Source organism: Sminthopsis crassicaudata, chromosome 4, assembly GCF_048593235.1.
Source record: "Sminthopsis crassicaudata isolate SCR6 chromosome 4, ASM4859323v1, whole genome shotgun sequence".
Taxonomy (NCBI): Eukaryota; Metazoa; Chordata; class Mammalia; order Dasyuromorphia; family Dasyuridae; genus Sminthopsis; species Sminthopsis crassicaudata.
In genome coordinates, this window is record NC_133620.1 from 367,156,525 (window position 1) to 367,179,078 (window position 22,554).

Genomic DNA, 22,554 nt, shown 5'->3' on the forward strand with positions numbered 1-22,554 from the left:
CCCTGTCTGTTTCTGAAACAAAACTATCTTTTGGCCTCAGACATTTTCTCTGCCTATCCATCATTCCCAGAATGTTTTCTCTCATTTATCTTATCCTGTTGCCTTCTTTAGCTTCCTTTAGCTCCCAACCAAAAAAAAATGTTTTCTGTAGGAAGCCTTTCTGAACCTCTGAACCCCTCTTAATTCTAGGGCCTTCCCTTTTTTAATTGTTTTCTATTTCTCCTGTATGTAGCTTGTTTTAGTGTATATTTGCATGTTGTCTTCTCCATTAAGACTTTGAGTCTCTCGAGAGCAAAAATGTTTAACTTTTTTCCCTAATTTTTTTTTTTTTTTTTTTTTTTTAGTCTTCAGTGCTTAACATACTGCCAGTCCCATAGCAAACAATATCTGTTGATTGGCTGATATTGGTCTTTTCATCAGAAATATTTGAAAGTTCAGTAGTCCAGTAAAGAATCATTATTTTCTTCTATACAATAATTACCCTTCACTTTGAAGACAAAGGTATTTGTTGGTTGTAAGCCTGTATTGTTTTCCTTTTGGAATTTTATATTCCAATATCTCTTGTTTTTAATAGAAGTTTCCAGGTCTTATATGATACTGTTTCTTGGTCCATGAACTACTCTTTCTGGATACTTAAGTAATTTTTTCTTTTATATGGGAGCTCTGAATTTTGGCTATAATATTCCAGACTCCTTTCCTTTAGGGTTTCTTCAGGAGGTAATTGATGAATTTCTTCTATTTTTACTTTCCTCTCTCTTAATTCAATCAAATTTAGGCAGTTTGATTTATGATTTCTTACAATAAAAGGTTGTTGGTATGTGATGCTCTTTCTCAGTTTCCCTTGCACCACCTCCTATCCATTCCTTCCATCCTCCTATCAAAGATACTTTTTAAAGAGAGTGGTTTTAAACCTCTTGAATTGCAACAATAACATCAAGTTGTTTCTAAATAATATCTTTCCTTCATACCACAGATTTCTCTACCTCAGCTATTTACTTGTCCTTTTTTAAACACTTTTTCAATGTAGTTACCTTTTTTCTACAAACTGTTAAAATCAATGTAATCCAAAAGCATCCTGTATTAGAGAACATGACATTTATTCATGTAATTGTTTTAAGATTATTAAAAGATTATCATTCATTTGCCCATATGGGTAAAAGCCTAACACCATTTTGTCATTGAAGGGGAAGAATCTTATTTAACTTTTCTCCTACATTAAGGCAAATTGGGTATGTTTGTTATGTTCTGTTGTATCATAGTTACATACTCCATAAAGGCATGTAACTTGATGTACATCCAGATGTAGCTTAGGCAACAAACATTTCTCAGTACTTGGTAAGCAATTTTAGTTGATATTATAAACATCTTTAACCATTACTTGGATAATAAAAGAAATAATAAAAAAATTTTTTTGGTGTTCAAGCAATCTACCTACTTCTTCATTTCCCCCCCTCTTGTTCCTTATGTTTTTCCTTAGCTTAAATTAAGACAATTTTCTGATAAATGCATTAAGCAGTTTGCATTGATACCTTTTGCCAGCTGTTATCCCTCTCCTGAAAAATACTAGTTGACTTAGGTTCATGCTAGGGAAAAATACTTCTTTCCCTTCTGTTCTCTACTTGTTCATTGAACTTTTAAGGACAGCCATTGACTTTCTCCAGTTAGTGATCAAAATAAGAACTTTTACCTAATTAGCACTTACCCTAAGAACTATTCAAGACTGCTTCTTGCACTAGGGTTTGCAGACCTGTTCACTTCCATTAGTTTGTGCTCTTCTGCTTCTTTATTCTCCTTATTCTCCTTTATACTCCCTTTCCTATGTACCATGTGTACTTTTAAGTGATTGAATGTAGCTGTTTTGACAGCTTTTTTGCCTTATGTTTATTTTATAGTAACCCCATTTGGACTTCAAATATAAGAGACTCTGGGAGACATATTCTTTCATGTCTGAAACATCATTTTATCATATCCAGCACAATGAATATTCAGGCTGCTATGAGAAAGATAAAATACTATGTTGTATTTGAGAGATGAAATTGTGCCATGATCTATATCTCACTATATTTTGAATATTAAATAATGATGGTAGAATAGATTGGAGAAAGTAAAATTAAGTAGCAAGATCATTAAGTATGTTTATTCGTGGAAGATTTATAGTTTTAGTTAGCAGGCTTTTAATGTACTAGGAAGTCTTTCACATAAATGATCTTTATTTAATCCATAATCTCCTTGTTTTTTGTGATATTGTCACTTATATGCCTTAGTTGATAAAAATCATTATTCTTCCACTACTCTCATATTTTTGCATAATAATTGAACAGAGAGAACTAGTAGTTAAATATTTTTTATGTGTCTGATTTGAATATACACACATAAACCTCAAGAATGTAGTCATTGAATTCTTTGGCCTAATTTTATTTTCTTGTACAATTTTTTTGCATACTTCGTCAGTTATAGAGCTATCCAATTAATCTCGGTTCCAAACAATTCTCTAAGGCTATAAATTGCTGAACAGGTGCTAATTTACATTAGTAAAGGGAGTTTCATAGCTTATATATTTCTCAATTCTAGGAGAGATTTTTAAACCTTTGTTATTTTACTAATTTTTTTCTATATGTAATAAGTATGTGCTAATCCATCCTTAAAAATAATCTCTGATATGGAGTGAATAATAATTTTTAAAAATACCTTATGCTTGGACAATCATTTTTTTTTATGGATTTATAAGGGGTTTTGTTTTGGTTTTAATAGTTGGCAAGCTTACTTTAGCTAAAAATCTAGAATTACTCTCATTAGGTCTAAAGTCTGTAAGGTGGACCAGAAGGGATACTTGTAGGAAAACACCTATAAGTAAAAATTTATCAGACCCGGACTGATTCCACTAAGTGACTTAAAATGTCATAGCAGCTTTTTATATCTCCTTATTACATGGCAAAAGTAGCAAACATTTGGAACCACACACCTAAGAAAGATGACTTTCATTTATACCCATGACTCTAAGCTAGTTTAGAATATGGGTCTAAAAATCCTGAAGTACTTGTTAGGTATTTCCTAATATCTCCTCAGCCAAAGAGACCAATATTCCATTTTAGTATTATAAAGGCTCTATGGATTTAATTTATATGACTTGTCAAGGCATTTGGATTATATCCATAATTTGGATTTTCTGGAATAAGTTGGTACTTCAGAAATGCTTGTACCCCCAGTCTACGTATATTTACTTATTCACAAATAGGCACGTATGTGTCTGTGCTTATTAACACACACATATGCATATATGCTATTGTACAAGTAATTATATGTATTATAGAAGTTAAAGAAAGATAAAATATTTGATCCTAAATGTTGTTGTTGTGTGATGTTCATGCTTCATTCTTAAAGAAGACCTGTGACGTCACAAATGATGTCTTGACTTAGATTCAAGTAAGACAGAGCTACACAAAGGAAAGAGCACTCAAATTCACTGTTTATAGGTTTGAATACGAGATTTTTACATGTTCTTTCAGACTAAATAAAAACTACTTCCATTCTTCAGGATTTGTGATGGTAAATAAAGCTGTCTTGTCTCCTAAAATCAGTAGAGAGCCACTGGAGTTTCAAGACAGAGACACAAATTAAGAGACTCTAGTCCTGATGAAAGGTGATAAAGGTCTGAATGAGAGTCATAACTCTAAGGTTTGGAGACAATGGGATGGATAAAAAAAGATGTTATAAAAGTAAAATAGATTGGTATTACTCAATGATTGGATATGTGGGATAAGGAAGAATAAGAAGCTGAAGATGACATTTAAGTTGTGAATCTGAATGACTGAAAGAATAGTGATACCTTTAATCTGAATAGGAAAGTTTATAGGATTATAGGGGTTGAGGGAGGAAATATAATAATGCCTATAGTGCAGATCAACCTATCCATGCATCATCTTTCTGTGTGATTCATTCTTGATCCTATTTAAAACAGGAGATTGGGCTCTTACTTATGGATCAATGTCCTAGAGTGCAAAGTCCACTGAGAGGTGCCAGATGGTGATATGGGGAACAAGATGTGTATGCACTAGGGACAAGGGAAATTTAGCTGCTTTTGGTGTGAGTTAGTTGTGGTAAGCTTACACAATCATGGGAGACCAGTAGCAAGAAGAGTTAGAGTAAGAGGATGTTAGGTGATAATAAATAAAGGGGGGAAAGTAAGAGTTTTATTTGGGGAGGAGTGGGATATAACCCATTTTCCTTTTTTTTTTTTTTTTTTTTTTTTTTTTTTTTGATTAGGAGTCATGCCATGGATGTCCAGCAAAAGCTCTTTCCACTCTTTGGTTTAATGACTCATGTTTTCCCATCCAGATATGGGAATAACCTTGATTTGGCTTGGAAGGAAATTTCCTAGCATTTGGGGGGGGGGGGAATTCTTAGAATGTTGAAATATTAAGAGTAAAATGAGAAATCATAGATATGTAGCACTTGCCCATATTTATTTTTGCCTGTTAAATTATTTAAAAAGAAGAATTAGGAAAGTTCTTGGGAGGATCCTTGCTTTTCAATAGTGCTAACAGAAAGCATTGAAAGTTGTGATATCATGTCTTTTGATAGAGTAAATATTCCTTTGACCAAAGTTTTCTTTCTTACAGAAACTCTTCGTTATTATAACTTTCAGCAAGCACATAGTAGAACAAATGGTGGCACTCATTGGGTGAGTAATTATAAGACTAATAATAATATTTACTGTTTGAATGAGAAGAAACATGCAGAAAGGAAAAATGAGATAATGGTTTTGTGAAAACTTTTATTTGTGGAATTGCAAAAGGCTTTTTGGCAAAGAACTAATTATGTTGCTTTGTGTATAACTTACATCTTTTACCAAACTATAAGCTTTGTGAGGGCAAGGACTTAATTTTTTTTTTTTTATTCTTTGTATTACCCACAATACCTAGCATAATACCTTGGCTGCCCTCAATAAATAAATTCTAGATAACAGTTGAAGTGATTTAGATTTTATAAAAAAGCTCCTACCCCCTTTTATCCTGCAGCAGAGTAGTGTGAAATTCAAGTATTTATTTAAATTTATTCTGGCTACTTTTTCATCTAGTCATGTTACTTGAAATAATCTTGAAGGTTTATAAATATGTTTGATAATTACAAAATTATAAAACCTACATAATTCCAGTGAAAGAGGAACTTATATTTGTGGCATATGAATCTAGCTCCTTTTCCCACATCCATTTTTCTTATAAATTTTGTAATGTACAAACTCATATTAGTAATCAACAAAGATTTTTTTAAGTACCTACTATATAGTAGGCACTGTTCTAGACATTGAGTATAAATAAAATAAATGGGAAAAAAAATCTTTGTTTCTAAAAGATATCTGTATATCACATAATTAATACTGTATTGAGACAACATTGAAAATTCTTATTTTTAGAAGATAAACTATATCTTTCCTGAACAAATACTTTTATTTTCTAGTCTTTTAACATGAGAAAGTGAGCCAGACAAACTTCAGTGTATAGTCTAAGTGACTCTGTCACTGTAGCATAGGCTTAATTTTAATAAAACAGCTTAGTAAAGCTACTTATTTTGTTTAGTTGAATAATTCATCTGACTTTGATTATACAATTGATATGAAAACAATATTTAATATTTAGAGGTAACCATAGTTATCTTAAAAGCTTACCCTTTTTGATAGGTATTTTTTCCTAATTATACATGAAGACAATTTTTAACACTTTTTTTTTTTTTTTGAGTTCCATATTTTTTCCCTTCCCCAGTTCTCCCCTCTTTGAGATAGTAAGCAGTTTTATGTGTTATATCTCTACCATCATGGAAAACATATTTCTTTGTTAATCATTTGTGAAAGAAAACGTAGACCCAAAAGGGAAATAAAAACTAAATTGAAAAATCATGTGCTTAAATCTGCATTCAGACTCCCATCACTTCTTTCTTTGATGTGAATAGCATTTTTCATCTTGAGTCCCTTAGAATTCTTTTTGATCATTGTATTGCTGAGAAGAGTTATCATTCACAGTTGATCAGATCGTTGTACAATATTGCTTTTACTGTGTATAATGGTCTCCTGATTCTGCTCACTTCATTTTGCATTAGTTTAAGTCTTTCTAGGAAAAACTTTCTTAAAAGCAATTGATGAACCATGCATTCATTTCTGGAACTGCTTAACATGTAAAATAATGTAACTTTTAATATATATATGTCTGAAAGTGGTGTTTCACAAGGCATGTCTGAGGAACTATATACTTTTTTCAGAATTATCATCAAGTTTATTACTCCCTAAACTGCAGATTAGAAGCATGGATAATAATTTGTATCTTATCTTTTTTCAATATTAGATCATTTTGGGAAGCACTTATTGTATTCATTGGGACATGTACCTGTCTTGAAGTTGGGGACTAGGGTTTTATGAGAAATAAGTTATTAAATGATTTGGTAGCTAGTTCCCTTTCCCTGTAAAGAAAAAATGGTATGGAATTTACAATCTTCCTCCACAGAAAAGAGTATACTAACTGACTTTAGAAAGGAGAAAGGTGAATCATCCTTGCCTCTTCAATTATTCTATCTAGGAATCAAGCCCATACTCTGTTTTTTGGCACAAAGAAAGGTCCATGCTGTGTTTTCAGGGAATTGTTGTTCTGCCTTGTGATAGAACCTTGGAAAACCTGCTATTTACACTAATAAAAGAGGGATGTGACATTCAGGTTTTTCTGCTTTTGCCACAATTAAAAGTCAACAGACTTTTTAATAAATCCCTACAGTGGACTGGGCATTTGTGTTAAGCACTGGAGAAATACAAAGAAAGACAAGGTCCATGGTGTCAAGGAGTTCCCATTCTAATGGGGGAAAGCTGCTTAATGACGAGACAACTGAGGGAGGCTTTAGTTGATATTTTATATCACAGTCTTACTGAACAATTATACAAAAATAAATAACTGCTATCTATTTTATACTAACAGAATTATTATACTAACTACATTTGTGAGAGTCATATGGAGAAAGCTATCATGATTCCTTTCTCATAAATAAAAAAGACAGAGATATTTTGCCATACATCATTAAACAAAGCATTGGTAGAGCTCAGGCTTTGCTCCCTGAATTTGTGTAGAATTAAATTGATCACATTCTTCTTCATTCTTCTACCAACACTCAATTCCATTTAAGAATGCTTTTCCATACTAGTTGTTGTTCTCTCCCTTCCCCCATACTTCCCTTCCCCTCCAAATATGCAGTGTTCCTACTGTCTGGACATAGTTTTTCATCAAGTTACTTTAACATATTCAAGACTTACTAGATTCAGATTTTTATTAAATTAGATGGTTGATGTCATGGTTTAACAATGTTCTCAGGAGTCAGATGTCGGAATGTCCTGGTATCCTCAACTTTTCCCCAGCACTGTCTGCTGGGATTACCTCATCTTTTTTTTTTTTTTTTTTTTTTTTTTTTTTTTTTGTTACATAGTATATAAAACATTATAAACAGCCCAACTTGGCTGTTTCACTTAGTTCTTCATTACTAAATTACAAACAATATCTTTTTTAATCTTTAAGGCAGTAATAGCATTTCTAAATCATATTGTCTCCATTATTCTTGTTTAAAACAGTTGATTTTTCTTAGATTTTTGAAACATAAATGTTAAAAATTAGTGAGCAGACTCACCAATGCTAGAGATTTAGTTGACACAGAAGATGAGTTATAGGAGGCCTGAACTTGTGATTTCATATCCTTGACCCAGTTCTGATAAATAGATGAAGTATTCTCTTCCAGAAAGGAAAATGAGGAAATAGTCTACTTTTTATTACCAGATAAAATACTTAACTTAATTGAAAATAATGCTTATAAAAGTAGAATACTAATTGGAATAAAGTTGTCTGTCCTAATAACCCTCACAAACTCTCCCCTTGGGTAATCTCAAATCTCTAACTTGTTGAATACTTCATTTCTGAGGATTCATTTATTTTTTTCCCCTTATCCCATTCTGCATTTATTAGGAGATAAAATTTTCATTTTAGAAAAAACAAATATTAATTACTTCATCATTTAGGTTTCATTGTAAATTTTAAGGGTTGGCAAAGGTACTGATCCTTGGTAATGCAAAGAAAATATTTCTTCATTCCAGCTAAAAATCTTTTTTGTAAATAAAAAACCACATTTTTTAACTTGTCATTTTTTGCATAATATTTCCCAAGATATAGCAGAGAGAAATAAATGTTGAAGCAATGGAAAGCAAATAATTAGTTCATATTAGAAAGGAGAATGCAAAGAAGAAGGTCAGTCTCAAGAGGAGGATGGAATGATGACACTTTTTGTATAATTTCAATCTAGTCTCTGATAGAAAAAGGTAATTTTGGCTATCACAGTTAGCTAGCCTCTGCCCAAGAGAACACCTAGAACCATAGTTCCCACAGTTAAAATCACAGTAAGATTTTTTTTTTCCTTTTTTTTCCTTTTCTTTTTCTTTTTTTTTTTTAAATTAATTTTTATAATTATAACATTTTCTTTGACAGTACATATGCATAGGTAAATTTTTTTTTATTTTTTTATTTTTTTTACAACATTATCCCTTGTACTCCCTTCTGTTCCAAGTTTTTCCCCTCCTTCCCTCCACCCCCTCCCCTAGATGGCAGGCATTCCCATACATATTAAATATCTTATACTATATCCTAGGTACAATATATACGTGCAGAACCGAATTTTGTTGTTGTTGCAAAGGAAGGATTGTAATCGCAAGGTAAAAATAATCTGGGAAGAGAAACAAAACAAAACAAAACAAAGAAACAATGCTCATAAGTTACACTCATTTCCCAGTGTTCCTTTTCTGGATGTAGCTGATTCTGTCCATCATTGATCAATTGGAATTGGATTAGCTCTTCTCTATGTTGAAGATATCCACTTCCATCAGAATACATCCTCGTGCAGTATCATTGTTGAAGTGTATAATGATCCCCTAGTTCTGCTCGTTTCACTCAGCATCAGTTGATATAAGTCTCTCCAAGCCTCTCTGTATTCCTCCTGTTGGTCATTTCTTACAGAACAATAATATTCCATAACCTTCATATACCATAATTTACCCAACCATTCTCCAGTTGATGGACATCCATTCATTTTCCAGTTTCTAGCCACTATGAAAAGAGCTGCCAGAAACATTTTGGCACATACAGGCCCCTTTCCCTTCTTTAGTAGTTCCTTGGGGTATAAGCCCAGTAGTAGTACGGCTGGGTCAAAGGGTATGCACATTTTGATAACTTTTTGGGCATAATTCCAGATTGCTCTCCAGAATGGTTGGATTCTTTCACAACTCCACCAACAATGCATCAGTGTCCCAATTTTCCCACGGCCCCTCCAACATTCATCGTTATTTGTTCCTGTCATCTTAGCCAATCTGACAGGAAATCACAGTAAGATTTAAACTTGCATGATTACCCCACACATTGCAAAAAGTTCCTTTTATGCACAAATTCTGCTTGTCTAGCACTGCTAGAGATAAAAACAGTGCAGTCTTGATAACAAAACTGAAAAGTTGGTGAGCTTTGTTTCTACTGTCCATTTTCCCCTTCCGTGGTAATCACTTTTCCTTTTCTCTTGTTTCTCTTGTTCTTCTCAATGCAATGTAATGTGCCTTCTAGTTCTCCAAGTCTTTTTAACACCCTTAAGGAATCTGATAACCTAATTCATGCTTGAATTAAAAGTAATTTACAACATTGTGTTAATTCTATAGTAGCTGCATTTTGAAAATCTAGGTGGGGAGATATATTTGGAAAGGAAAGAAATCTCTTCTTTGATCTGAAATTGCATTATGTCTAAGGTTAACTACTGGAGATGAACCTGTTGTTTTAGGGCAGGGATCCTTAACTTGGTGTCTGTGAACTTGTTAAAACAATATTTAGATAACTTTATTTCAGTATAATTAACTCTCTTTGCAACCCTATGAATTTTATTTTATGCATTTTCATACATGCTAAGGAGTTCATATATAGGCTTTACCTGACACCATTCCCCCAAAATGTTTAAGAATGCCCATTTTATTGAGACAGGCAGGAGTGATGTAACTTCTTATTCCTTTTATTCCCCCCAAATTCATCCCACCCAGAAAGGATGAAGTTTATAAGTATTGCCATTTCCTGCCTTACTATCAAAAGCAATTCTTCTTTTTTTTTTGGGGGGGGGGGGATTTTTGTTTGTTGGTTTGTTTTCTTTTTGGTAAGTCAATTGGGGTTAAATGACTTGTTAGGGGTTACACATTTAGTAAATAGTAAGTGTCTGAGGCCAAATTTGAACTCAGGTCTTCCTGAATTCAGGGCTGGTACTTTATCCAATGCTCCATCTAGCTGTCCTCAAGAGCCATTTTTTCAATTGGTTGTTCTCCATGCTTCTGCCTTAAGAATTTCTGAAGCTAAACATCCAGATTTGATTCTTCTGTACCATCTCTGCTGTCTTTTTTAATCAGCTGCTTTAATTCTCTGGCTCTCAAACCTCCTCCTGCATATCCCTAGGCAGGCTGAAACTTTATAGTTTAGAAGGGTAGTTAGGCATAGTTTGTGATGAGGCAGTGATGCTCAAAAAAGATTGGTCAGACAACAATATATAAATCACAGGACACAACCTAGGAGTTTTGTTTTTTAACATACTTAAATTTTAGACTGATGATCAAATTATTAATAGAAAACCCTTCACCTTAGTGACCTGAGTTACCAGAAAACTAACAAAATGAAAAAAATTTTATTTGCTTCTATAAAAATAGCACCAATTACAAAAAAGTGTGAGATGTTTAGCATTTATACTTAGTTACTACAACTAAACAATGATTATGCATATCACTAAAATATGCTCGATTAACATTTTTATGTTTCATTTAATTGCAACAATAAGCCCTATGAAAGCTAGCATTATCCTACATACATGAATTGTAGTTGTCTACTTATAACTCTGAAAAGTCAGGGGGGACCACTATTAAGTATAGTAGACTATCTCTTACAATTTTATTTTTTTTAAAGATGTCATTGGGATAAGAAGCCCTTCAATTGAACAAACAAACAAACAAAAAAGAAACCCAAACCTTGCCTCATCTGTAAAATGAGCCACTACCTTCTTACCTATTATCAGAAATTCTTATAATGAAATTAAAATCAAGAAATAAGGCTTAAAATAAAAATATTTCCTAGAGGGGGTCTTAAATTTATAATTAAATGTCAATAGCATATCAAACCTTTATCCTGAAACAAGTTTTACTACTTGTAGGGCATCAGAGAAAATATGCAATTATTAGAAGCATGAAGGTTGGTCAAAAGGTCAAAAAACAACAATACAACACCATAGGCTGACATTTTACTTCACTTACCATCAGAATATGGTAATTGCCGAAGAGTATTTATACTAAGGATATCCTGTAAGCTGAGTTCTAGCTTCCTACTCCCCCTAGGTGGCAGGGGGAAAAATGAACCACTGACACTTTTGTAATGAATAACATTAATCATAGTTCTGGTGTTCTTAGGTGAACATGTGATTTTCTAATATGCTAAATACCATGCAAAATAAAGAAGAAAATACCCAGCCTTACAAAACTGATGTTCTTAAAGTAAGAAGTGATCAGAACTAAATGTAATTTTTAGAACACCTTTAGCTGGCCTTCCAGTATATATGGTTATTTTTAAAAAAGAAATTGTCTATAAAAGTCATTTCTTTTATTTTTTCCTGAGGCTGGGGTTAAGTGACTTGCCCAGGGTCACACAGCTAGGAAGTGTTAAGTCTCGAGACCAGATTTGAACTCGGGTCCTCCTGAATTCAAGGCTGGTGCTCCATCCACTGCGCCACCTCGCTGCCCCCTATAAAAGTCATTTCTAAGAGTACAGGGAAGGATATAGATCTTGATGAAATAGGTTTTGTACACATGGATGATGAACAGTCCCTTTTTACATAATCTAAGAAGATAAATATAAGGAATGCAGTTTTTTTGGAATATCTATCTAGAAAGAAAATTTGTTTGGTTATACGACAGAAAAGGAATAATATAAATGTTGGAGAAGATGTGGAGAAATTGTAACACTAATGCATTGTTGATGGAGCTGTGAACTGATTCAGTCATTCTGGAAAGTGATTTGAAATTATGCCCAAAGGGCTATAAAACTATGCTTACCCTTTGATCCAGCAATACCACTACTAGGTCTGTATCCCAAAGAGATCATAAAAAATCAAAAAAGCACCCACGTGTACATAAATATTTACAGCATCTCTTTTTGTGGTAGTAAAGAATTGGAAATTGAGTGGATGCCCATCAATTGGAGAACAGCTGAACAAGTTGTAGTATATGCATATAATAAAATACTATTGTGCTGTAAGAAATGATGAGCAAGCCAATTTCAGAAAAATCTGGAAAGACTTGTATAAACTAATGCTGACTGAAGTAAGCCGAACCAGGAAACATTGTACATCATAACAGCAAAATTGTGTGATCATCAGCTGTGATAGATAGCTTTTCTCAGCAATAAATAATCCAAGATAAATTCAAAAACTGCATGGTGGAAAATGCTATCCACATCTAGAGAAAAAACTCTGGAGTCTGAATGCATATCAAAGCATACTATTTTCACTTTTTTGTCTTCCTTCACAATATGACTAATGTGGAAGTATGATTACTATGATTGTACTTGTATAATCTAAAAACAATAAATAAAAGTTTATTGCCAGAATGTAATGAAGAAAAAGAAAAGAAAGAAAAAGGTTGTCATTAGGTTGAAGAAAAGCTTCTTCATTATATGGGGGAAAACATTGCCCAAGTTAATATGATACTGAGCTTTCCAAATAACCAAGATTTGGTTGTATTGAATCCAGGTTTATACTCAGAAAAGGCAAGGAATAGCTAAGGAAACTAAGGAGTAACCCCCAAAAAGAAGCTATTTTGGTGAATGGGAGATGAAGCTGTTGGACTGAACAGAATCTTGTTTTTGTTGTTGTTTTTTTTTTTTTTTAATTGATTTTTTCATGTCACTGCCATTTCCCATTGACACTCCTACCACTTACCCCTTGGTAATAATAATTCGCATTCCTCCCAATAATAAAGTATAGTCAAGCAAAATAAGTCAACAGATCGGTACACTGGCCATATATGAAAATTTCCCTTTCATACCTCTAGTCTACCTACTCTCTGCTGAGAGGTAGGAGGCATTGCAACTAGGTTATTCCTTGAGTGTTTGACTCTGGTTTCTCTACCATAGAGTGCTGACTGTACTGTTGCCTGTCATTAGAGGGGCTCTGGGAAGAGAAAGCTTCCTCATGGAGAACTAAATCCTTCTTGTTAGATGTTCAAGATAGATTTTCTCTTTTGCTGATATCTCACATATGAAATTCTGAAAACACAATATTTGTCTTTGTTGTTTCTACAATTGAAAGAATTCTTTTCATTAGCAAATGAAAAAATACCTGAACTCTTCCCTTCCACAAAATTGGGTTTGCTGTATTATCAAATGAATAGTGTGGAAGAATGTCCAATTAACACTATCCAAGGGAATTAAAGCAATCTGGAGTATTGGAAGGGAAAGGAAGGGGAGTGTTGAACTCATTTCCAAACAACATGGATTGGCACTGATATTATTTACTTGGCACAGATCTAATCAAAGGATAAAATCAATGACCTATCTTGTTTCAAATATTAAGAATCCTTTAAAAATCTTTCAGCAGAATTCTCAAGCCCTCTTTAGCAAAAACATTCATTGGAAGATCATTTGATATTATCTTAGAGAACACATGCAGATTCAACTTTGAAATGTTGATGGAAATGAGTTTCCAAAATTTAAATATAAAGTAGAAATTTCCAGAACAAAATTGTAGGGCTATTTCTCAAAGTAACATAGGCAGAACACTGGCACATTGTCAGATTGCCAAGATCTTATTGGAAGACAAAGTCCACAGTTTTATTTTACCATACCAAGAAACTGTTTCCATAACTTAATCATTGAACATGGAAAGGATGGGAGTGGAGGAAGGAGGAGGGACTTTAAACCACATACAGAATGTTCCAGTTTCTCCTTAGCCCTCTAGTGCTGTTGAGTAACTTTCTTGCATTTGACCTCAAAGGTTGAGGTTTGCCTGTGGCAAGATAAATCATCTTTACCAGTGAGTAGCCCCTTGCAGCTGAATGTCTCTGTATCATTTGGTCCTCACAGCAGGGCAAGTGGTCAGAATGAACTATGTGAACCTTTTACTACTAGTTCTTGACCCACCCTCTAAACATAAAATGCCTTTTGAGTGAGGATAATTATAAAACGTATATGGGCCGAGGAAACGGTTGGAGATCAAAGACAAGATTGTAAATTCTACATGGTGCCTACAGATCTTTAATTTGGCTCTCTTTCGTAGTTTAAATTGGATGTGGAAAATAGAAAAATTTTACATTAACAGGAATTGCCTACCTGATATGGAAACCCTAAAGTTTAAAATCAAACTTTGCCCGTTCTGTAGTCAATTTCTGTACTAATTCTCTGTTAGAAATCTTTTTGTCACTTGGACCATTATGAATATGAAGTTTTGAGTTGAGATTTAAGGAACATATGCTGGTGAATTTAACAACCTATTTCTTTACAATAAAGGAAACATTTGATGTTGGCTTTAAGCATCAGCTGATTCCACATCTCACTTGTGAATATTTCATACCCTTCTCAAATTTACAGAGAATATTTTCATGTATTATATTTCATTTCTATCTCAGACTGATACAAATGGTTGTTTAAAAAAAAAAGTAGCATCATTGTTTAGGTTTATGTGTTTACTCACAAATTCTTGTCATGATTTTCATTGTCTTCCCTGAAATCTTCAATTTGGAGAAGTATGTCCAAATACAAATGGGGGGAGGGGGAGAGTGAAACATGGACCTAGGGTCTATGCACTTTTTTTTTTTAATAACTATATTTTGGTATGTTTAGGTTTCCTTTGCTATATATATATATATATATATACATATATATATATATATATATTTATGCATTTTAAAACATTATTCTGAGGAGTCTATAAGCTTCACCAGACTGCGCAAGCATCCAAGATACACAAAAAAGGTTACGAATCCCTGCCCTATACGATCAATCTCTGATTAGATTAGTCTTTGTGTGGTCTCTACCTAGTATATTTCTGGCTAAAAGAAAGCTTACTATCCCACATAATAGTTCATCCAAACTTCCTCAGAGCCATTGTACAAGGTACCCCAAAAAGCCTTCTCTCTTCTTTGTCAAAACTTCATTTAAGACTTATGTCCACCATGAAAACCTTTACTAAATTAGGCTTCTGTCTCCTTCCCTTACTGGCTTCAGTCATTATTTAGCTCATCCTTTTGCTTTGCCCTTTTTATTTTTTAAGCTTGGGCATATCTCTGTTGTTATTCATCATCTGAGGTCTGATCCCATTATCCTCTACATGTTCATATATGGTATGTTTTTGTCACATATATTTAAGTATAATTTATCTCTCTTAAGCTTGTCTCATTTTTAAACTGTAAATTCATTGCCTTCTCTTCCTTTCTAAACTCCAGGAGCACCTCAATGTTAAGTATCCATCTAGCTAACTTGGGTTCTGGGACAATGGAATTGTCCTAAAGTAGGGATAAATTCCTGTGAGAACTCCCTCCTTTCACCCTATTAAGTAATAATTATTTTATTAACTATAACTCACTTATTTATATGGTGCTTTTCAGTTTTCAAAGTGTTTTCCTTTTTCACAACAATCCTGTGAGGCAGACAATACTTGTCCACATTAATTGTCCACAATAATTGTCCACATTTTATAGAAAAGGAGCCAATCCTCAGGGAGTTTGAGTGAGTTGCCTAACCAGTCACAGCTAGTAAATGGCAGAGCAAGATTCTGTTTTCAAATTCAGTGCTTTTTCCATTAGTTGTCTCACCTTATGTCTCACTACAATAAACTAGGTACCTTATCCTGCTTTAAATTTACCATATAACAAATTATGCTCTGTATTTTCCTTGTTCTTTGATTTCTGTTGGCTCCTTCATCTCTTATAGGTCCCCCTCAGAATTGTAGAGGAGCTCACATTCAGAAAGTAGCTTCCTCTACCTAAGCCAAAAAGCCCCGATAGGGAGAAATTAATCTTCGTCTGTGTCCCAGTTGAGCTGGCACAAGATCCCTGACCTTTATTTTATATAACAGAATTCAGTTGATTTTTAACAGAGCTTTATTACACCCAGCTGCCAGTTTCTTTCAGTTGGTTATTAGTGCTAGCTTTGCTCTGAGCCCATTCTTTACCTTTTATAAATATCTACACTCTTGTCGTTTGCTGCTCTTCTCTATTTTCTGGAGCCTGTTGCTTCCAGTAGGAAGTCTTGTCTTCATTTTAATTTCATAAAAATTAAATTCAAATGGCTACGAATAGGGTTGTCTAAGAACTGTTTTGAAAGAGCTTATTTTAGAAGTGTTCTAAGCAAGGACAATAATACACCTGGCATCTCCAAATAAAGCTATAGAAGAATCCCGTCCTCATAAAATCCTGAGAAATCTTTGGTGTTGTGTTTTTAATACCCTATCATACACAATAGGCTAGTTCCAACATAAAGAAGGTTTTAATTATTTGAAAGAGGCACAGATGCAAATGAAATTTAAGATGTTTTGATCCTAAAACTTGCAGTTAAATCACATTTTTTAAAGTAACAGAAATTATAAACTCACACCTTTCAAGTATATTTGAAAACTATTTAACTTTTAAAAATAAAATAGAATATTTCCCACCTCTTATCCCTAGTTGAACAAACAGATCTTGGACAAGTCTATAACCTTTTTTTTTCCCTCCCAGGTTCTGCATTACCTTGGTTTGAATTATCACCACATTTCTGAACTTTAAAAAAAAAAAAAATAGTTTCTCAGCTGCTAGTTCCTTAAATTTTCATGTTAGTGCTAAGATTTTAGTCGTTTCAGTATCAGGAACACTGTATGGAATAGTAGGTTCTCACTAGGTCAGGAGAGAAATTAACACTTTAATTCAGTTTTGCATTTATATATGAAATACAGGTTGATGTTTACTGTTATCTCTAACTCTTGGTTTGTTACTTTATTCTGGGTTAAACAGAGGCTTAAGTTTTTTAAAATATATTTTTATTTAGACCCTAAAATGTAAGATCATAAATGTTAATGAGAGCCAGATTTGATGTCTTCAGAAAGATTGAATGATAAATCCTCTCTTTGTCTCTTGAGTTATCTATCCTACCTTGGTAGGGAGTCCAGTTTCACTTGGAGGATAATCTATCTCAGTTGAGTCAGGCAAAGAGTCTGAGGTCCATTCTGAGTCACCCATGAATAATACCCTGGTATTGGTTGAGCCCCAGGAAAACTGATGGTTAAATACTGTGAGAATCTTTATCAGCACAGGAAATGACAAGTCATTAAAATACTAACCGTTAAAACACATTTAGATGGAGGGGGAGGGGAGAAATAGAGGAAGTTTACTCTTTGAAGGATTTAGATTTAAGATTAAAATGTGCTAAAGGAACAGAAAAGAGGATTTGTAAAACTTTGAGATGGGTTTATCAGCTATAAATTTGTTCAGCAGTGGGATTCCAGCTCCATAATCTGTAGTGCCCACTAAGACCAAAACAGCACAAAAATGTCAGCATTTCCATTAAAATACTTTTTGACTTCCATAGCTTACATCCTGGCTGTAAATTTTGCTTCACTCCCAGAAAAGCTTGTAAAATTAGAAGAGGAAATAAGGAGAAATCTTATGCTGTGACACTCAGTCTAGTTTATATGAAACTTGATGTACTTATGGATAAGTGCATTTTGGTATAAAATTGAGGATACAAGATTTAAATAAAGCCAGAAAAACTTAAGTTCAAATTCCAACTCTTCTATCTTTAAGCTTGTGTGACTTAATCTCTGTGGGCTCTAATTTCCCTTGTTTGCAAATTCAAAGAGTTGGACTAGATGGTCTTTAATGTGCCTTTCAGCTATTTCTGAGCCCTGAAAGTCTGATCTTCAGTGAGGAGACCATATGACTTTTCACAGTAGCTACTAAGTAATACTATATCTTTCTTTGCATTGTGTTAATACCCTTGTGAAACAGTTTTGTCAAATTCATAGCTGAGTATACAAGAACTGTGGGTCTCAAGTATGTTCACATACAAACTTCACAATTTATAAATCTCTTTTGTCACAACATAGTATATAGTAGGTACTCAGGTATCTGTCCTTATCTGAAGAAAATGATTTTCCCTATGGTGCTCTTCTTCCAAATCTATCATAGTTGATCATCACATAATCCTGCTGTCATTGTGATAAGGTTTGTATCCCCTAGATTCTGGTGGTGATGAGATTAGTGGAATAAGAAAGTTGTTAAAATCCCCTTTTGTTCAGCCTGCAGGTTCAAAGTGAAAGAATTCACTTAATTCCGAATTACTAATTGACAAAAATGAAAGTTTATTATTGGATAATAAACCAGTTTGCTAAGAAACTGATTTCTATAGTGGCAAAGTCCTATTAGGGAAATGGAATCTGGCACTGAGAAGAGAATGCCTTTTCAGTGGGCAGGGTCCTAGCAAACTGCTTGGGACTCTTCAAGGAGTGAGTCCAGTAACTGCCCTTTAATAGGAGTCTTGAGGCTTCAGGAAGCCAAGGTTCCCAGGCTTAGATGCTTTTCAGTATCCGGCCCAGATCTTCTATTCAAAGGGATGCTTTTTGACCAAGATTTCTAATTGAATCAAAGGCTCTGGCTTCCCTGAAAGATAACTTGTCTGGGGGGCATATGCCTTCCCCAGGAGGGGCTGAGACTCCAAAAGGGATCAGAGATCAAAAAGAAATACAGTTTCACAGTGATAATAAGGGAGCACAGTTTCAGTGAAGGGAACAGTTTCCCTCCCCCTTCAAATCAGCCTGTTCATTATTTCTTATAGAACCATTACCTTCATATACCATACTTATCCAGCTATTCCCCAACTGATAGACATCCACCCAATTTTCAGATCCTTGCTACCACAAAAGAGTTTCTATAAACATTTTTGTATATGTGAGTTCTAAGGATAGTCTTCTAGTAAATGTCAGAAACAGGACTGAAACCCATCTCTCTTGACTTACAAGTTCAATGTTCTATCCCTGTGTACCATGGCAATTCTAATTCAAAGGAAACAACAAAGCTTAAAACACTGAGACATAGACACAGGACTCATTTTTATAATTTTTTCTTTATGATAAAATAAGGAACATATGGGGAGAAGTTGGGAAATGATAGGAAAGAATAAGGACTTCCCTTTGATGTAATAAGATTTTTTTTGGGGGGGGGAACTTCTGTTCTAACAATAAGTCAGTCACCTTCACTTTTAAAAAATATATATAACCATTTTTAAGGCTAGTAGAGTTTTTAGAGCCATTGTCTTCACAGCCTCTTGGTTTTCTTAAAGTCTCAACTGAAACCCAACCTTCTGCAACAAGCCTTTCCTAACACACCTTAATCTTAGTGCCTTCCTTTGAGATTATCTCTTATTTATATTGTATGTAGTTTGATTAATTATAGTTATTTGAATATTTGTCTCTTCCATGAGACTGGGACCTTCTTGAGAGCCAGGGCTGGTTTTGCCTTTCTTTATATCCCCAGCTCTTAGTATAGTGGCTGGCACATTATAGACCCCTTAGTAGTCTGCTCCCTGTTCTTGACTGTTCTGCTTCTACCAAATGCTTGATACCAAGGGACAGTATGTGTTTTCAACAGAGAATTCATTACTTTAATAACTATGTTCTGTGTTATCCCTATATCACTTTTATGCTTATGGTTTTTTAGTTCTCCCTATTACTCTCTCATAGGTTCATAGATTTGAATGGAAAGAAGGAATTTTAAAGATACTCTTAGTCCAACCTTCATAACTTATAGATAAGGAAATGGAGGATTTTAACTAGCACTTCAAATCCTGTGTTCTTTCTGCTTGTTTGATTATGATAATTATTTATCATAATCTAATTTATTATTTTATTTATACTTCTTGACTAAAAAGTTAATTTTATTAATTTTATTTTAATTATTTTCTGCTGGGAAATTATTTTATTAAAATAATATTTTATCCTTTTTTAAAAAATAATAAAATCCAACTTTGGATAGGAGCATTCTGATTCTATATATATATATATCCCCTCCCCCACCCCAGGCTGGGGTTAAGTGACTTGCCCAGGGTCACACAGCTAGGAAGTGTTAAGTGTCTGAGACCAGATTTGAACTCCAATCCTCCTGAATTCAGGGCTGGTGCTCTATCCACTGCGCCACCCAGCTGCCCATCCCCCCATATATATATTTTTAATCTATTTTTTCATTCTTTTGGTGTCCTCATCCTTCACAGTATAGAATCAATCATATTCAAATTTTCAGATGAATACTCAAAAAGTAGTGCATGATAAAGGGGCTTCCAAGTAAAAAGTTAAAAATCCATTACCCAGACACATCGTGCCATGTCTAGTAGAAGACTGAAACTGGAGTCAAAGAATTTAGCTTTGAATCAGTTTTGTTATCTAAATTCTTTGAGGCAAGTTAACCTCTTCAGGCTTCATTTTACTCATTGTAAGTTGAGCGAGTTGGACTACAATTCTAATTTGTAATGATGCTCTGATGGCTTTTCTTTAGATTGAAAAAGACTCAAAACTTAGCCTGTCTTTGAATTGACATGAGCATATCCCATGGAACATTTTTTTCAGGAAAACTATTGTAAATTGTCTAACTATATTGATAGATACCCCAGTATTTTGAAGAGCGACTAGCAGAGTCAGAGCAAAGCTTGCATTCAAGAGAAATTGTTTTACTTGTTCCTGAATTGCCTTGTTATTTTAGACATTTTAATTGTTCTGCCTTCCTAGACACACTTTGATATGGGGTAGGGGGGCAATGAGGAGGTATTTTTATGTGTCTCTACCCTGGGAAGTCAGAAAAATAAGACAAATGTCAGAATTCAGTATATTTCTTAGTAAGGATTGTTTCCTATGTTTTATGGGACATTTACTGGCATAAAGCTCAGACCTCTCAGAAAAATCCAAACTGAATCTAACAAATCAAGGGAGACTTCTGGCAAGTCAGCTGATATTGATATCTTTATCCCAAAAAAGAGGTTTGTATTAAGGTTGTGATGGTTTCTTACTGTTATTTTTAAAATACTAAATGAATGCTTAAATGCATTATAATTCTTAAATGAGTTATAAGAGGCAAGAAAAGTCTCTTGAAAAATCAAAATAAGAGCAGCCATGAATTCTAGACATGCTTGGATTGGGTGTGTACTTGGGATTAAAAAATGAATGAAAAATTAAGTATTGTGAAAAACACAAGTAGTTAATCATTCCACCCACTCACCATACCTCCTCTGCCAATTGTGAATAGTTCTCAGGAAGATTTTAAGCCTTTCCTGGATATGAAGAATAAAGTAAGCTTTAAGTAAGAATGAGCAATTATACAAAGAGTTAATAGCAATGAATTTTTCCCACAAGCAGAGAGTAGTATATAACAAAAACCTGAGCTACAATAGACAAGGTATGAAAATAAGTAGACCTCTGGAAGAATTATAGTATTCTTCCCAAAGATTGCTTGGTATCAGTGTCTCATTCTAAAAGTTTCCATAGATAGAAGTCTTTGGTTTTTTAGAAAATTTTGTTTTATCAGCTAATTCAGTGATGGGCATCAAAAAAGGGGGGGGGAACTCTTTTCCCCAGTTTTAAGCCCCATTATATTGTTACCAAAAGAATATTTACTGAAGGAGATAGATTTATCCAAATTAAACTATTCCCAAGCTAAAAATTTACTCATTTGAAAGATGTTTTCCTAGCCTAGGAAGATACACAGGGAATAAAATAAGTTATATCAAATTTGTTTATTCCTAAATTGTTGCTTTTCCAGGGCAAGTGGTTATTTGCCAGGGTGATCTAAGTGTATTTTTAGTATGACATATAACCAAAAAATAGCTCTCTGTATGTCTTTCTCCAGATTGTCTCAAAACTGCCTTTGATGGGCAGATAGAGTAACTCATCCACATGGAATAAGGCAGGTTATCTTCTCAACCCTACTCAGGAGGTTCCCTACTCTCTACAAAATGTCACTTGAGCTATAGCCTAAACCAATTATGCACTGATAGAAATGACTTATAAGCAAACTCAGCTTCTATTTTCAGTTAGTCTTAAAGCTGTAATCCCTAATCCTTCTATTCATTTTAGCTTCTATTTGTGGCTTTACAATTACTTTGGAAGGAAGAGGTTGAAGAACGGATATATTGTTTGCCTAAATAACACCTTAGCAATTGGGGGAAGGGGGAAGCGCTGTAATTTCAGGCATTTTATAGTCCATTACTAAACTAGTTTTTAAAGTAATGAAGAAAACATTGATGCAAAAGTGCTGTTGATATACCAAGGATTTCAGCTCAGAAATGAGAGTAACCAGTTATATTGTCAAATTATTTAGCTAATATTAACCAAAGGACTTAAGGGGAGCTGCAAGATGAAATAGTTTATAAAGTTATTCAACATCTACTAGCTTAAATAGAGATTTCAGTTCATTCTTTTTTAGATTTATGTATAGATTTGAAAACATTGAAGTTTTGACCATTAACT

The 22,554-nt window shown here is 33.8% G+C and overlaps 1 protein-coding gene across 2 annotated transcripts in view; it reads left to right on the plus strand.

Moving 5' to 3' along the window:
• VMP1 (vacuole membrane protein 1) overlaps window positions 1–22,554 on the plus strand; it is a 124,069-nt gene that overhangs the window by 96,893 nt on the left and 4,622 nt on the right. For both annotated transcript variants that reach the window (XM_074261965.1, XM_074261966.1), the window contains one exon: window positions 4,620–4,681. In XM_074261965.1, the coding sequence (XP_074118066.1) occupies window positions 4,620–4,681 (62 nt within the window). The remainder of the gene's footprint in view (window positions 1–4,619; window positions 4,682–22,554) is intronic.